This window comes from Aphis gossypii, chromosome 2 (assembly GCF_020184175.1).
Source record: "Aphis gossypii isolate Hap1 chromosome 2, ASM2018417v2, whole genome shotgun sequence".
Taxonomy (NCBI): Eukaryota; Metazoa; Arthropoda; class Insecta; order Hemiptera; family Aphididae; genus Aphis; species Aphis gossypii.
In genome coordinates, this window is record NC_065531.1 from 26,011,508 (window position 1) to 26,031,195 (window position 19,688).

At 23.5% G+C, this 19,688-nt stretch overlaps 1 protein-coding gene across 1 annotated transcript in view; it reads left to right on the plus strand.

The window, feature by feature from the left end:
• The first annotated feature begins 5,925 nt into the window (after positions 1 to 5,925).
• Positions 5,926 to 19,688, plus strand: part of LOC114123299 (kinesin-like protein KIF12) — a 33,710-nt gene continuing 19,947 nt past the window's right edge. The window contains exons 1-7 of the mRNA XM_027986217.2: positions 5,926 to 6,323; positions 8,888 to 8,980; positions 9,079 to 9,157; positions 13,227 to 13,448; positions 16,893 to 17,036; positions 17,390 to 17,531; positions 17,787 to 17,881. Of these exons, the coding sequence (XP_027842018.2) occupies positions 6,283 to 6,323; positions 8,888 to 8,980; positions 9,079 to 9,157; positions 13,227 to 13,448; positions 16,893 to 17,036; positions 17,390 to 17,531; positions 17,787 to 17,881 (816 nt within the window). The 5' untranslated portion in view covers positions 5,926 to 6,282. The remainder of the gene's footprint in view (positions 6,324 to 8,887; positions 8,981 to 9,078; positions 9,158 to 13,226; positions 13,449 to 16,892; positions 17,037 to 17,389; positions 17,532 to 17,786; positions 17,882 to 19,688) is intronic.

The window sequence follows — 19,688 nt, forward strand, 5'->3', positions numbered from 1 at the left end:
GTCTTAAATCTTAAAAAATAATAGTGAACAAAGTCCTCTAAAGATCAAAAATATATTTTTTGTGCAAATCATTGCTAACAAAACAAATAAAAAGGAATTGTGACGAACACAAAAACTTAATTTCTATTCGCATTGATGTTGAAAACATAACTCATTCAATTAATTTTAATGTATGGTACTTTTTCTACAACAAAAGGATTGCTTATGAATATTATTATAAAAATGTCGATGGCCTATGCTGAAAAAAAAACCAAATTAATATAATTATTTTAATTTGTCATACGCTCACACTTGATTAAATTTGTTTCAAAAAATAATGGAAAAGTATACATTTAAAATCCTTTCTTTGTTTTTAAGAAAACTTTTTTAAGCACAGGGAGTAATCTTTCAAGGTCGCGAAAAACGAGCCCGAGGAACGAAAATCCGTAACAAGACAGGCATATCAGCATATTGGTACACGAATGCCAAACTTATATATTTATTTTTTAAATAATTGGTCACACTGTCCTATTTATATTTGCGCCAAATATTATTATTGTTTTGTGACTGGTAGGATACAAGACAAAACATTTTATTCAAAAACCGATGGTGAACAAGACGTCAAAAAAGGTAAGACATTTCTTAAAATCGTGACAAGTTCTGTTATGAAAATAAGCATTTACTGTATATAAATTGTCGCAAATAGTAATGTTCAGTTGATTCTGAATAAAACACTTCCAGTTTACTTCTATAATTTTAAATGCTCTCAAGTTTTTCATTTAAATAATATAATAGATGGCAATAACTATAGTTTATTTTTGTTAGGTTAGTCATTAGCACAGAGTGCCAATAATAGAATTTATTTAAATTATATATAATAATTATAATATAGTTATTGACACCTAAAGCTTTCAAATAAATTGTCCTAATTTTTGTTTTTTTTTTCCTAACAGTACCTAAGTACGTATGGCTATAAACAGTTGAAAAAAATTTTAGTCAAATATAACTTAATTTGTATTAACATAGCAATAGATAACAATATTTTGAATATATCAATAATATTAGGTTAGTTGTATCTTTGATTTTTCTTAACGTGCCAATAACTATTATAAGTTATCATATTTCTATACATATTCAGTTAAAGTGAAGATAAAATTGTCTGTATTTTAATCTAAACTTAACTTGACGTCATTAATTTAATATAAGTAAATTGTAAGTATATTATTACTATCCAAACAATACAATTCAATCTAGCTTTCGCGAAAGAAGTTTCACTTCAATTATGCGCACATAAGGTACACATTTTTTTACATAACTATTAACCATAAATATAATATTATAATTATACATTTGAGTACAATCAATACTTAAGCTTCTAAAAAAAAACCATGTTAGTTTAATGCTGTCATCGCAAATATTAAGACAAATGCTCTGCACCTTACTGAATTACCGAGACAATACTCTTACGATACTTACAATGTAATTGTTAGATAATTAATATTAAAAGTAGTGTATGTAAAATGAACTATGTATTTCAACGATGGAAGAAAATACGTGACCCGAAAATACACTAATTTAATGAAATATGAGTAAAAGACAATGGAACTTTACTAGCGTACCTACACTACATGCCAGTCTATAATTCTAGTTAGAGTTGGATGCTAAAATTGTATTTCTCTATGATGGAGAATGATGGTTTTACAGTTTTTACGAATACATAAATCTGATGTGTGTCACACTTGAATTTCACTCTATCTTATGCATATATTTTTTTTCACTCGACAAAAACATGACGTATCATGACGTATCACAATATTCTTTGTCGAAATGAGTAGTTATATTGTTATTCGAACATGTGTTGTGTATAAGAAGTGGTCCATGTCTACAAAGAGGCAAACACTCATTTCTCTAAGAGTACCTATTAACATTTATTAAAATATTTTTTTTTACAAAATATGAAGTCTTTAAAAATATAATTGCTGAAATAAAATTATAGGTTTCACTGCATTTTTTCATTTTCATATTTCTAAACGGAATACTTTTCTGAACATTTTAACGTAGGTATACAAATTGAATTTTGATTTAATATTTAATTAGCTACTTATAACTCTGTAAGATTTTAACTAGAAAATAGCAAAGTACTGGACCTATATTACGCAAAGTTCTCTCTAACTCAATTTCGTTCATCTAACACTTATAATTAATTAACTTTTAGTTCAAAATTTGATTTGAATGAATATAAATTACTGAAGTAAAAAATACTTTCAAATGCATTAATACTTTGTATATATAAGTACTGAGTCAGTTCACAGTTAAAAAATCACTATTTACTAAATAAAATATATTGATATCTCCTAATATATTATTTTCACATTATATTTTACATTATACATGTTTGTTTAGTGCTTACACGTCCATTAACATAATCTCCTTATAGAAATGTATTGATTTTATAATACATTCTTAGTCTTTAACCATTCGGTGTATTTTATTTATATTTAATTAATAATTAATACTTGAAAATCTTGTTAATTGTTGTAATGGCTGTAGCTTAAAATATACACTCAATCGATTATTTAAATTGACATATATTTTGAATATTTTTAAGCATAAATTGGACTTGTAACAGTATAAACGTACAACAATATAATGGCATTATTCTTTGCATGCAATTATGTAGTTGTTTAATTATTTTTGACTACATATTAATATATTATAATAAACGGGTGTATAGCCTATTATTTTATAACCATGTACCTAAGTGTTATTTAAAAATGTATAAACATCAATAGTTTTACAAATTTAGATTTATTTTAGCTTGAATATTGACTACAAATTTTAAAATAATGTATCTATCAAATCCTTTTCAATTTATTTTATTTTTGTACTGGTATAGACTTTATTAATACTCTTAATATTTCTTTAGGTATTAGTATTTATTTTGTTGAGGAGGTAACAACCCATTATTACATAATAACCCACCCATTACTAAAATTCAAAACACCAAAGTATACATCGTTGGTTTTTTAAATTAATAAAACTACAGCTTTGTAACTAATATCTAACGTTAACACCTATTTTTTTATTTTATTTTTATTATTCTGTTAAAGTATCATGATTAAATAAAAACAAATTCTTTGGATATTTGATAAGTAATGTAATAAAACAGTTTTGTGTCTTGAAAAATATAACTTAAATTATTTTTGTTTCAACGGATGTCCGGAAGTACTGCATCTATAAGAATCTATTATTACTGTACTGTTATTTAATTATTAAAAACAATGTACATTAGGTACTACTTATCATATACAGAGTGATAATATTGTCATTGACTATGACTTAATGTTCCAAAGAGAATAAAGATAAATTCTGTTTTGTATCACTATGATATGATTTTTAGATTGTTAATTATTTTTTTCAGAATTTTCATCCTGTTTAAGGGAAGATCATTTATTCTAACTGTCAACATTAAAAATTGTTAATGTTATTTTATTTGATACTTAGGTGATTAAAAATAAGGAATTTCCTGTATTTTTCTTAATAATTTTAAAAGATAAAAAAAATAGGTACGTTAGGATTTTTTTCATAAACGTTTTAAGTTTAAATTTTTCAAAATTATAAATAAACAATAACCTATTTTAATAACTTAAAGTTTATACCCTATGTAATCTAATTATGACTCTCAGCTTGAATAATTTTTTTTGTATTAATTGTACAAGTATGGTAGACACTAAAAAGTATATAGTTACGTATATATGGTATATGGTAGCTTTTTGATATATTATAGTTATTACTTATTATAGTTTAAAAAGTTGGTATGTTAATTAAATTATTGTTAGACATTAACGGTTAAAATGTTTACTAGCAATTTTATAATTCGTATTATATTTTATAACCATAAGCTGTACATTTCATATGTAAAAGTTATTTTTTCCAAGAACTATTAATATTATTTAATAATAAGCGCAAGAGTGATTTTTGGTACTGTATGTTATTTATAAAATAAAAAGTAAAACATTATTACAGAAAATGTATTTCAAAGAATCTATTCTTGAGTAATAACTTAAGACTTAATAATATTTATAACAAGGTTCTTCGTTAATTTTTTTTTAAAGTGTTTTTAAAACATTGAAAATATATTAAAGCAATTATTTTTTTTTACATATCATAGATATTATTTTTAATTTCAAAGTTACCAAAATAAAATATTTAACCGAAGAATTATGATTTATCTTCAAACGGTTTTAGTTATTTAGTTGTAATTTAAATTTAAACAATATAATCATCGATAGGACTTGAAACTTTTTTATTATTAATAATATTTTATCTACACCAAACGATATTTTAAATATATTTATAATAAATTTAAACTTTTATTTTTACCTTAAACTTATTAATACCGATGTTTACATACTCAAGTTAAAAAAAAATTCCATCAGAATTTTCAAAATTTGACTAAGATAGCACAACAATAGTCCTTTTATTTTAGTAATAGTAGACAATAAACAAGATGTATAATAAATCTTATAGAATCTTCCACAAAAACTATCCATAACTGCCTTAAATTCATTGTCTTCTAAAAGTGTTTTTAAATTCTTGATTTTAATGTTTTTCTTAAAATATTATCAAATATTATACCACAAGACATGGTTATTTTTAAATTTCCAAATAAAACCGACGAGTTAATAATTTTTTTATGTTTTGTGGATTGAAGTTTTGATATTTGATCATAGCTAGAATATATAATCAATGAAATACATTCTTAATCACAATTTGATCCTACCGAGAAGCAAAAATTTCATCAAGTTTTTGGAGACGATAAGTATCAGGATTACGTAAAACTATTTTTGAAATACCTAATTGATGTTACCCCACCCGTACCAAGCAATGTTTTAAAAATGCTCAACACATATGGTACTTGAAATCCAACGATACTGATCAAAATGTGTAGAACAAAGCATTCAACCAATTGAAACAAATGATATAGAACGTCGATTTTTATTGTCTAGTTCACTAAAATATTGTGAAACACACTCTCTGTTAGATGTAGCTATTCATTTAAGTTATTTATGTTATCTATGTATATGATAGATTTAGTAATTTATATAAGAACAAGTAAATTTACGATTACTAACGATCAAAAAGGTACATAGCTTTTTTTATATCATATCCATACAATATTATTATTTGTGCTTTGTACATTATTTTTTTATACACTAACGGTAAGTATATAATATTTATGTTAAGTTTTTAAAAAAAAAATTGATTTTTTTTAGAACTATATAGGTACTTCATATGTCTATTGTATTCATCTTTCCATTAAAATTATTCGTCTCACCGGTTATTAAAAAAAAAAAAATGCAAATAATGCTAGCTAGAACTAAATTAAATATTCTTTAAATAAAAAAATGTATGTAAATAATAAAGAATTGAATATATCAGTATCATAGACACAATCTAATCATGTAAATTAATTCAGACGTAATATCAGTACTCAAAAGTTTTTTAATCTACAAAACTTTGATTTTATCATGATAATATACTGATTCATATTATACATTTGTATATAAATTTAAATTGCACGTGAAATAATAGAATCCATGAATTTATTTAGTTTGCTAACTTATTTTATTACTTCAGGTGTATATAAATGAATGTATATTCTTCATATGTCATGGAATGACATCGATTGGTGACATTTTATTATTTTATTTGTATACTAATCAGTACTATAATTTAAAATATAAAACAATAAATTATTTAATAATATTTGAAGCTTAACATAATTACTATACATTTAATACATTTTATCAAAAATTTTGAATATTAAACAGCTATCACTTGAAAAATGAATTTAATTTAATTTACTACACGTTATTCCCCCCTTATATAATTAAAATAATTGATCGGATACAATATTAGGTACGTGCAATTAGTAGTAACAAATATGTGCATTAGCTGTCCTCGGTCCAAGGCTCATCGACAATTTTAACGTACACCCCACTACGCGTTAATAGATGGATGTTCGATTTTACCCTTTTGACTCACACATACATACATCCAAATACCACCACTTTCAGACCGATATATTATTTACATGCAAACACGTATACGTGATATAGACTGTTAAAGCAAATGTTGTGCTTTTTTCAACTCAGTTACCTAGTGCCCATCGCCACAACGCGCGCACATTTTTTCCCCGTGCACTTTACACAAACTTATTATATTGTTATTGTTTTTCTTTTCAATGATATTAAATAAATTCCGGCTACTGAATATTCTTGCAAATTGAGCTATGCCTGAATGGCAGGAAAAATGAAGGAAAAATCAAAATATAGCAACGAGTAAGTTTAAATGTTTAATTGTAATATTACTAAAATAAAACCCCGTAATATGCTCTATGTATGTACAAGAAATGTAGAATAAAATACTCATAAAAAATTAACATCTCATCAGTATACTTCGTTATTTAAATATTATTTAAAAAATATTTTAATTACCTTTGGAACTATTAATAACGTTTTTCTTGTTTGGTATTTTAACAAAATTATTAAAATAATAATATATAGATAGCATATAAAAACAGAAAGAAAAGCCTATTCATTTTTCCTTATATAATTTTAATCAAAAAAGTTAATTAGAAAGTCAGTGACCCTAGTTTAAATTAATATTTTAGTGTAATGTTTTTTTGTTTTTTAATATAATATATCATAACATATTATATATCATGGTAAATAAAACCTTAAGTGACATTTTATGTTTAAAAAAAAACACAAATATTTGCACATCATGAACTAGAGTTACTGACTTTCCAAATAATGAATACACATTGTGCATTTATAATTTTGTATTATTAGAATAAACAATAATAATCAGATTCAAAGTTACAAAATTCCTATAGTGTTAGTTCAAAAGTGAGATTATAATTAATGGAATCTACAAAATCCTATCAAACACAACATCCAGAATGTTTTTCTGCTCCAAACTTTTTCCCTTAGTTGTCATGCTACCAAGTGTAATACATACATCTATTTATTTTTAAAACTTATCCACAAAACTAAATAGTAGCCCATAATCTAATACGACATAGAGATAATATTATACTTATAACCTATGTAACTAATATCTATCATAATTTAGTTTAAACGCAAATATCTTGAGCTATGATTGTTATGAACAAATTTTGAAAAGGAATTTAGCCATTTAAATATTCTGTAGTATGTAGTCAACTTTAGTTTTTATGTAAATTATAGTTATAATACATGTACTATAAAATACATTATTAATTTACTATAAGTATCTACTTTCCAGTAAAATAATAATGAAAATAATAAGAAATACATTATGTAGAGAAAAAAAGAAGTCAGTTATACACTATGTTATTGGCACGGTGAGAAGTCGTCGACAATAATTGGGTATTTTTAAGTTATTTTTTAAATTAATATTTCATCACATTTTTATAAGACGTAATGTTAACCAATTTTATGTCCACCGTATTATGAGACACAAAAACGTCTATTTGAAAAAATCTGACAAAACAGTTTTATGAAATAACACAATCAGGTATGACGACAGAGTTCATAATATGATAAAGAAAAATACATATTCGGTAGCCAATAGGTAGTTAATTTAGCTGCTTCTGTTCAAATATTTAAAAAAATTATAAATTATGAGAAATAATTTTTTTGGTTTAAAGTTACTGTAAATTCAAAAATGATAAAACATTCTAAATACTTATATTCACTCGATACTCGATATATACTGCGTTTTAAATTACATTCGTCAAAAAAGTTATGTAATTTTGAATTGATAAACATGACAGTTCATTATGAATATTCTTTTAAATACAATTACATCCGTGAATATCATTAATTTTTATTTACTAAAATAACCATACACATTAAAAATATTTCTTATGTTATATTTATTCTATTTTTTGCTATAATAAAAACAAGAATAACAAAATAAATTAATTTTTTGGCTTATTCGATAAATTAAGTTTTACAAACCAAAGTCACAAAAAAATGGAATATCCAAGAAAACTCTGGCATAATAATAAATTTATAAAATTACTACAGATAATATAAGCTAATAATCATCCGATAAAATATATTTTATGGGGCAGTTTATTTCAAAATATTTAATAAACATATTCATAAAAATAAATTAAAAGTAAATGTAGTTTTAGTCGTACAATTTGTAATACAATTTTATCTTTTCAATGTGCTAAAACAAAAGTGTTATGACCTCGTGTGCTTTCCAACAAGCGCATAATTTTCATCTGAAAAATGTAAAAACAAAACAATGAAAACTCATAAACCTAGAAATAAATTTAGTACTTCTAAGCTTTTTAAAACACAAAATTCATACAAAAGATTATCAGAATAATAAATAAAAACATTTGATTTTTTTTGATTTAAAAATTATAATATCCTTAGAGTAAGTTATAATACTTATAAGTATGGAAATAATTACTTTTCTTACTTATCATGAGTTTATTTTTCAATAAAAATGTTACTTAGATGTAGTTAAAATTCCTACATATCTACTTTATAAATTAATATTAACGTCTTAAAATATTAGTCTTCAATATTTTCAATGTTCGTTTTTAAAAATTCAATACGTACAACAAACAATTTATCACACGTTTGATAGCATAGAATTAGATACTATACACAAAAGTGTGTTAAGGTACACCAATAGCATTCAATTTATTTTGAGGATTTTTAAATATACTATATAAAGTATTTTAACTATCAATTACATTGACGTCATATAATAATATGAATGATTTAAAAGAATATAACATGAACAAATATGCTTACCTTGATGCTTACAAAAGTATCATACCTATTCAAATCGAAACCTTAAAAATGAATCACTGAATGAACACTGTTTTATATTTTAGCTCTCTTTCATCTTTAAACGAATCAACTGGGTCATTAAATCGATCGTACAATGATATTTCTGATCAGGAAAATGGTATATACGTCATAGTAAGGTGAGTTAAATAAAGTTGATTTTTTTTTTTATCAATAAATAAAAAAAATTGTTCTCATAAATATTTTTATCAATATTTAATAATTTTTTCAAAATTAGATCTCGACCATTAAGCACCAAAGAAAATAGAGCAAGTGAACCATCAATTGTATCGTTTCCGGGAAATGGACGTATTTTGGTGAGTTATTTAATGCATATATTCGTATTATTTTATACAGCTATTATAAAAACAATTAAGTTTCATTATGTTCTTACAATATCATGCTATTAATATTAATATTGCTATATACCTAGTTGGCCTTATTAAAAATATTCTCCACAATTGGCTTAAAAATAATCTCCTATTAAACAAAATATTACTTAAACCAATTTAGTCTTATGGTATCTAATTATAGGGTTCTGCTAAGAAAACAAACATTTATAAAATACAACGTTTTCAACCAATAATATTACAAATAATTTCAAACGCGCCTTTTTACGTTTCAAATCACACACTTCACTCCAACTTAAACATCCAAACAGTCCCAGAGGTAGCAAAATCGTCCAACAAGTTATTTAACTCCCAACTAGCAAACCATCCAAACCCTTTGATTCTTGTCCTTGACACTAGCAACATCCCTGGAAACCTTCCCATAAGGTTAAAAAGTAACTAGTGTAGAGACCTGGAAACAATGTAAAAAAGTATGTATGTATATATAAAAAAAAAAATTAAATAAGCCATACATTAAATTCTTTGGGTCATAAGTATTACTGATGGCCGATGGTAAGTTCCTTAAAATCACGTAAATCAAGTTTAAAAAACATATATATACTGCACATAATATTATAATCGTAAAATTACCCTTACAGATTATTCTAAAATTAATGTCAAACAAAAAATATATATAAATTATAGAATTTAAAAGTCACACGGCGTGTTGAGTATACAATTTAATGACACCTAAGTGTAGATTTCTCTATAATAATAATGCACGATGATGACATTAGATTTAAATATCATAACGGCATAACAACATTTTTTTAAATTATTATAATTATATTTTATTTTTTATTTTAAAAATAAATATATATTAATACAAAAATTTAGAATAAATAATAATTTCTAATTAATATTAGTTTATTAATATAGTTTTCAGTGCTTTCAGACAAATATTTATCACGATAAACTAATATATTTTTTTTTACATAAATGATTCGGCATTGTGCTTAAGTAATAAGAAATGCAATTAATAGAACATTTAAAATTAGAAGTAGTTTAGGTTGGTTATTTATATTTAATAATAAAAATATTGATTTAATAATAATAATATTAACTATAGAAATTATTGCAGTTCTATTTTAAATTGTTTTATCAAAATATAATTATAATCTATACATAAATTAGCAAAGTAAGTTATCTTTTTCAAAGTAACAAGAATAAGAGGTATTGGAGGAACACTCAGTAGTGCCTTCGACATCTAGGCCAGTTTCGTTTTAAACGTCTCTGGGGGTTTTCGGGTTTTGTGCGAGAGAAAAGTCGGTTTATTAACGGATTTATATGATGAGATAACTTTAAATGAAAAGTAATGTAGGATGATTTGGTTAATTGGGAAAGCGTTAGAATTTTTAGACAGTTTTATTTAATGAAAAATATTGGATATTTTACATTCTTTTTTTACGGCTAATTTCAAAATAATATCTTAATTCATTAAATCCATATCGTATATTATCCTGAATTTTATACTAATTTATAGTTTATTTACATTAATAATACTTATTTATTTATTCAAATAATATAATCTTCATTTTTTTCTGTTATTACATAAATACATAATCCATTAAGTTGTCACGGTGATAAATTGTATGTTTATTTCGTAAATAGTTTTCCAAATAATACAAATATTTGAAATTATATTAATTTTATTTTTTAGAAAAAATATTAACTCATAATATTTACTAGGGTGTAAATACGAATATGAATAAGCAATGTATGATTCTTTTTTTCAAAATCAATAAAAAATAATTGTTGTTGTCATGTTTATACAATATACACATAACACATTACACATATATTCAGTATATTATTATAATTTTCTTTTTTGTTATATTTTTTTATGTCTAATTAAATAATCTTGTCTTTGACATAAGTAGTAAGTAAAAATATTATTTCTAACATTTTCACAATATAAATATCTAATTACAATAATGTAATTATATGAAGCTCCAATAACCAAGTTATTAAAGTAAAATAAAGACAATAAAAAAAATATATATGTTATTAGTGATAAAGGAAAAATAATGATTTTTTTTTCTATTTTAGAACTTTTTATAATTTTATCGTATCGATTTTGTACTTAATGAGTTCTCTATGATTAATTATTAGAAAATTTATGATTTGTTAGCCGAGGACAATAAAAAATATGTCTAAATTCTAAAAAATCTTAATTAATTGACAACTATCAAGATTCTTTTTTCTACTTTACTGAGTACATAATAATTAATGCATTATAAATATTTAAAAAATATATATATACCTATAATATATTAGAGTACTGATCACCCATATTATTATATTTTAAGTTTTGTTTATCACTATTTTAATGCAAAAAAATATTAAAGCATAAAGTTAATTATACCTATATTATCAGTACTTCTTCTCTAAAAGGTCTTGATAATTGTTAAAATTTAATAAAACACAATATTCATTTGTAACATTTTTACTCAAGTATATTTATGTATAAAGTAATAATAATAATAATAATATTCTTATAGTAAACTGAACAATATTCAGCGTACGCTTAAATAATATCATAATTTATTTAAATATTAACTTATAAAATTATAAATATTGTTGGTATATCATTTTTTATAATAATATAATGAAATATTGCTTCTATTTATTGACAAACATTAACATTAGTATTTACGACTAACAAATATAAATTTAAATAGTTACAAATAATTACATAAAATTTTCATTAATATTATTATTTGGTTTTAGTTTCATGAAAATTATTCAGATATATTTCATTGAAAATCAAAATCGACGCTGTTCTCTGATTTTTTAAATCAATAATAATTCTAATTCTGAAATTACAAACTATAAAAACACAAAACTTACCAAAAATAAAATTTAGTAAATAAACAGTTTAAAAATTAAAATAAATTCAAGTTTAGACTAGAAGAGAAAGAAAGTATACTTTTTGCCTATTTTTTTTTTTTAAATTTTCTTATTTGATACTCTCAATCTAAACTTTATACAATTATAATTAATAAGCCATTACTTTGTTTTTAGATCTATGTGTACTATACATTTTTAAAGAATATTCTCTTTGAAAGTAAAATTTCAAATTAAATGTTGTAGTTTTAAAATTGAAAATTGAAACTATAAAAATAAATTATGAAGGGAATACCCATTATTGCCTTCATAATTAAGATAAATATACATTACTGTTTTATTATGTTTCAAAAAGATTTTCATAAAATTAACAAATTTTGTATTTTTTTTTTTTAATATTGATAAATTTTCGTTTAAAGAACCCATTGTATATGTATATTTTTTATAAAACTATAAAGATATTTTATATTAAAACGCCGTATGTATGAACAAAAATAAAAACATAAATAATTAAACCTAATATTAAAAATTAATAATAAAAATAATATTTTCAAACTTCATGCTATTTTTATTTTAAGAGTGGAGTGAAGAATATTTCATCTAGTATTGATGTCGTAATAATAAGAAGATTTTGTACTTTTTTTCCAACAAAACAAATGCAATGCTGTAACATGTTATACATATAATTAGTAATTATAATTTTGACATGTTTATGAATGTTATTTAATTATTTCCATTGATATTACAAAATAATTATTGTGCGACGTATTTGATTTATCTATAATATCAGTATAATATCATTTCAATAATGCTAAATAAGTACCTACACACTAATTTATAAAAATGTTCAATACCAACAAACAAACAGAACACAAATAAGCTTTAAACAAGGTTTTTATGAAATGAAAAAATACAGCATCATTTATTATTTTTGATGATCTAAACATATTTTTTTAAATATTTGTGTAATAAAGTTGTAGGACTTATGAATATATCTTTTTATATAATATATTATGTGATGTAAGAATCGTGTAACTTACGCTTATGCATAATTCATAATAATTATTATTACACAATTGATAACTTTGTTTCAAACTTATCATTTTGAGTATATGTTATAATATTAATCATGTCATTGTCTGATGTTTAGGTGGAAGGTTTTCAAACAATCGGTGGATCTAATGGACCTAAATCTAAACTGTTTTCTTTTAATGTCGTATTCGAACCGGCGTCGACGCAAGAAGATATATTTCAATATTCTGGCATCAAGAAACTCATCGAGATGGCGGCCGAAGGTTTCAACACCACTTGCTTTTGTTACGGACAAACCGGTAGTGGTAAAACCCACACACTTACAGGGCCTCCAGGAATGGTGAGTTTTAATTAAATTATGAAAATACATTTTTTCCAAAACACAAATTTACATACAACTTTGATAAAATATTATCTTGTGAATATTATATCTTTGTGATGTATAACTATATGTGTAACTATAATTAATAGTTTGTTTACGATTTTTTAATACACTATACTAAAAATGTAAATTAACAAATAACAATAAAGTTTTTAATCTCGATAATATTTTGCAATCAATTTGGATTAATAGCATAGGATCTAAAAATGCAGTTATTTTCGCTGTTGATGTTGTGGGTTTACACGGTTTATATTAAGTTGCTAAAAATCAATAAAAATCAATTAATAAAAAGGTGGATCGGTTGTATAGAGGTGGAAAGACAGCTTGTTTGTTTGCTTTGCCCGAGTGTTGTATGAAAAATGCTGATCAGGTGATGGATGTATTTGGTACCCTACGTTATTTATAGCGAAACATTTCGCGTCGTCCGCCTCCGAAAAAGAAACTCGGGTCATCTCTTATGTGTTTAAATATATGCGTGTATTATGTATGATAATATATGTATATTGTATATGATAATATAATTTTAATACATCCTTCGGTACTCGGCTCGGACGGTGTTAGGGCGTGTTGGTATTCACTTGGCACGGCAAGGTCGTCGTCGTTTTTCACCGTCTGTTCAATTTCCTCTATACCATCACGGAAAATTACTACCTGCTTACAACACTTCGTCGTGTCCATGTCTGCTATTTAATACCCAAACTCGCACTTTGATTTCAATATTCTGCATATCTCTGATAATACATTAAGTGAATATCGTATGAAACTACATAGCCCGCAGGCAACCCATACTTATCATACACATTCTTGTCAGCATGTAGTGAAAGGGTTAGCGATATGTATACTGTTTTGTAAATATTTTCTATCACACACAAAATTAAAAGTACAAAATAAATCAATTAAAATAAGTAAAATTATTATATTTATATAATTTAATAATATAATATCGAATACATAAGTTTATACTGACTGACTACAACCGGTTTATGGATTCTTTTTTAAACATCTTCATGCAAAGTAAATTTTAAAATGCCTTGCTCGTCAGCATATTTATGTACTTACAAATATTTTTAAATGTACACTATAAATAATGAAACCAATAATATTATAAAACTTAGACAATATAATAATTAATAATAAGTAATAACACTATACTGGTAAAATAATTAAAATAAAATATTATATATTCATTCTAGATTCTGAGCGATGAGCGAAGGTAGTGGTTTTACAGTGATGTTTATTATTTTTATTTTAAAATACTGACTACTGCGTCAGATACTAATACTGATTATAACAGTATAAGTACTTATGCCCATCCCCATTTTTCTTAAATAATACTTTTAAGAGTTCATTTTTTGATTTTTGAATACTTTCAAGGATTGCGTAATGAGACATGACGGAATAATGGTAAAAAACACGATTTTTTTGTCATATATATTTTTTTTAATTCTTCATAAAATCAAAAATAAACAATATTTAAATTATTAAATTAACAATATTCAGTAATATAATAACGGAGTTAAAATGTTCTGTATTTTTTTGCGAACTTTGAACTATTAATAAACATTTTCGTTTTCGAGGTTTCAAATTATTATGCGTATTCAAGGATTTGCTCTTATATACATTTTAACACATTACACACATAACTAACTACAATAATCATTAATAAGTATATTGTATATTATACCAAAGTCCTGTTTAGAATTATTTTTATTGATTAATGTTTATGATTTATGATAGCTTTCAAATGCAATACATCCATATAACAAGTTACCCATCCTATGGCAGAATACACTTGAAACTTACTATACAGCAGATTGAGTTCTCTGGTTTTAATTTTATTTATTGTTGTATTGTTCAAATATTTATTTAAAATGTATAGAACTATATAATTAAGTTAAACAATTAACACGTAAAATATAGAATATTTTAATAATTTAATTGTATAGAGTGATTCACCAAAAATGCTCACCCTTTTTTCATTAATAATGCAGTTATTCAAAATCTAATTTTTGAAATTCTTGAATATATTTAAAAATACTCAATATATTTTGTACTATTTAAATTCAAAAGTTCAATAAATCGAAAACTACTTGTTTGAATTTTAATTTTAATTTTAAGTAAAAAAGGTAGATCTCATTTGAAAAACAGAAGTGTATTTATGGCTACGGGAGTATCTTTATGTGGTGAAAAAACTTTCAAGTATTCGAATATTATTTATACAAGTATATTTAAAAGTTCCAAAAATTAAAGTTTGAATATACTTGATGAACCATTCTGTATGTATATATTTTATTTTAACCGACGTTAAATTATATTTATATCATGTGTATAGTGTATACAATATAGTTATTGATTTATAAAATAAGTACTTATATTTAATTCCATAAAATTCATATGTTATGCTTATTTCCTAGAAGCTGATATAAATGTATTCCTAGATAAAAGTAATTCATAAGCTTAATATTAGGTACTGAATACTATGTTTTGTTTTGAATACGACATGCAACGTGTCCATCTGCCATACAAAAATGTTAACGCTTAAAATTTGTCCGTTGTGTGGATATTCTGTAAACCCAAACAACTTACAGTGATAAATTACAGACTTGTGTCCAAGTGATATATATTATTTTAATATGACAAACATAAACCACCGTAAATCATACGCAACCATATACATATTCAAAATTATACTCATTGAGAATTGTATTAGTTTAATTTGGCTCCATTCCCATCAGTAATAATTTAGGTTTTAAAATGATTTTAATTCCAAATAAAATATTACTCTCGTACTTATTTTTAATTGTATTCAATGTTATGTTTTTTTTCTCATCATCCACTTCTCAATTATTATAATTGTACAATAGATTTGAAAATACAAATTTATTCGTACTATTTAATTTTACAAATTATTTAAATCTCTAAAGCTATGGCAATTTTTTTATTTATTTTAACGTTTAAATTTATAGCAATTATCAATTAATGGTGAATAGATTTTTATTTTTATTTTAAAATATTAGTACCTAGTTGCTACTTCAAATATTAATTAAATAAACTCGAGTTTAAAAATACTAAATTATACATATACTATTATTTAAAATGGTATATATTTTTTTTTCGTATAAATATTTTGAATTTAATAATCTTTTTTTCTTAATTCTTATTTTATTAAAATATTATCTTAAAAGTAACTAATTCAATTAAAATGTATTTTACATCATTATGATCTACTTTTAATGATATACCTTAACTCCCCACGACAAACAAATTCCAACTATTAAAAAAAAACACTGACTTTAATACATATCAATAATTAATATACTCAGTACCTATTATTAAGTTCACGTTTAAATAATAACTTTTAAAATACAATTTTCTATCTAAAATTAATTTGATTATTTTTAGTTTTTCAATAAGCGCATTGAACCGTTTTCCGTGGATCATGGTCTAGTATTCCGATCATTTATGTATCTGTTTCGGTTGGTACAACAACGACAAGATCTTCATTTCGTACTCAAAGCTTCATTTCTAGAAATTTACAACGAAAAAGTAATTTACTTAAGTATATATCATAATATTATAATAAACTTATTTATTTTTTCAAATAATTACTTTAACACATTTCTATATGCAAATCAATATACAGTTCATTGAACTCGAGTATTTTTGTTATTATTTGTGATGGGTTTGAATGAAGCGTTCCGCTGAACTTCAATATACCTTAAATATTAATATATTATATTCGCCTCAGACATGTCCAGTCATTGAACTTTAAAAAACCATTTTATACAGTTCTTACACAACAAAAAGTTTAATGACATAGACTAATATTAATATCATTCATTGAACCCGTAAGTGATATATTTTATTTAATTGAATGTTGAAAAAATACTATGATATAGGTGATAGATTTATTAAATCCAGGAACTGTCAGAAAACCATTAGATGTAAGATGGTCCAGAAAAGCACGTAACTTTTATGTCGATAACTTGTTTATGGTGGATTGTGAAGAATTAGATGACCTGCAAGCTGTACTAGAAGAAGGTAATATATCATAAATTTATAAAAAAAAATCCTTGTTTTACCAAATGCAATAATACCAATAAGTTAAGTACTTAATTGAGTAATACTTTACCTACTATAATAATTTATCAATGCATGGTAAATTAAATAAGTATAATATGGTCAATCATATGTTCTTAGTAATTCAAAAATTATATTTATTTCAATTTCATGATATGTTTTAATGCAATTGAGCAATTATTGAATTTTTTAAATGCTAAAAAATATTTATTATAGGCATGAAAAACAGAACGGTAGGAAGCCATAATATGAACGAATGCTCCAGTAGGAGTCATACGATGTTAACTGTGTATATCACGTCTGAACAACAAGTGAGTACCCATTTATCGATATATTTTTAATTTATTTTGAAACATTTTTAAGATATTATAGCCAATACATTATCATACTCAACAGATTGCATGCGCAAAAAAAAAAATTTAACATATAAATTTCTTATCAAATATATCATAAAAATATTCATATAACTTAGATAAGTGTTAAACATGTAAATTTAAATTATTTAAATATTATTATGTTTATTAATAACCATCTGGAATTGAAGAGTATAATATTGTGTTAGTAAATTCAATAATTAATAAACCATTAAATAGTTATAGTGCGCTCCCGGTGATTAGAAATCTTAAGCCAAATTCTATAACATTAAATGTTTTGGATCCCAAACCTATGACCTCCACTCCATTATAATATTATATTTAAAATATTTTCAATATCTAATATTTATAAGTAATAGACACTTTTTGTTTTTTTTTTTTCAAACGCGGAATAACATTTTTCTATATTGACCATATTATTTAAACATTCTAAATCAATAAATATAATTTTAATATTCCAAGTTTATATTAATATTTTACAATGCAAAAAAATAAACCTGAAGTTGTAACTATTATAGACGTTGGAAAATCACTGAAAAATAAGGATCTCAAACACATCAAAAAAACTATTTTTAAAAACATTACTAACAGTGATAGAATCAACAAATAAAACAATATTTTATTATTATAATTTATAATAATTAAATATTTAAATTTTTAAATTTTGTTATTTGTATTTTGTACAATAATTTTTATTACCTACTATTTGGATATTTTTCAAAAAATGTATTATTTTTATTTTTTCAAATTTAATTGTCATTGCATATTTATTTATGCTTCATACAGCTGCAAAAATATACTCTCTCTCAATTTTTTTTTATTTTACTTGGTAAAAAACATAGATAAATTTATTATGATTTTAAATTTTTTTGTTTTAATAGTAAGGTTTATTTGTAAATGTAAAATATATTTTTATATTATTTCAAAGTTTGATAATTATTCTTCACTGATTTCATAACTGTGTTTTTCCAAATTGTAGTTACTCATATTATGAACTAAAATTTCTAAAAATCTATTTGAACACTTATGGTAACACTTGTGGCAAACATAATATATTAATATAATAATAAAATAATCATATTATTTGCAGCAATCAAACACATCACAAGGAGTTTCTTAAATGTGTTTTAAATATACACGCTACATTATTGTAAAAAAATTACAACAATTTACTCACAACACTTATAACTAAACAGTATATAGCACAAACTATTTTATAAACTATATTTAAAATATGCACTATACGATATTATTGCAAAGTTTTACTGAAAATATGTTGACAATATTACCTCTGCATATTTTGAAAACGTGATTTTTGCTGCCAAAATATGATGTGACAATATTTTGGCAATTTTCAAAAACTTTTCCAACATACGCTTAACATTTTGTAACAATTATTAAATTTTTCTCGTATTATTTATAAAATATAATTTTTCTGTGTAGGTATGTTATATATAATATATATATAAATTATTTTCTACCAAAATAACTGTAATTTCAATAAATAAACATATTTAGTAAGACTATAGTAGTATATACTACCACTGTTAGTTGTTACCGCATATATATTACATAATAATTACCTAAAATTTTGTGATTTAAATTGTTTATCACATAATCTTCGCATATGCGTAAATAAATTATTTTAACCGAAAGTGACCAAGTGGATTAGCAAGATTAATCTATACGAACATAATTAAAAGCAATTATTAATAAAACTACATCGTTAGAAATCTAATTTGCA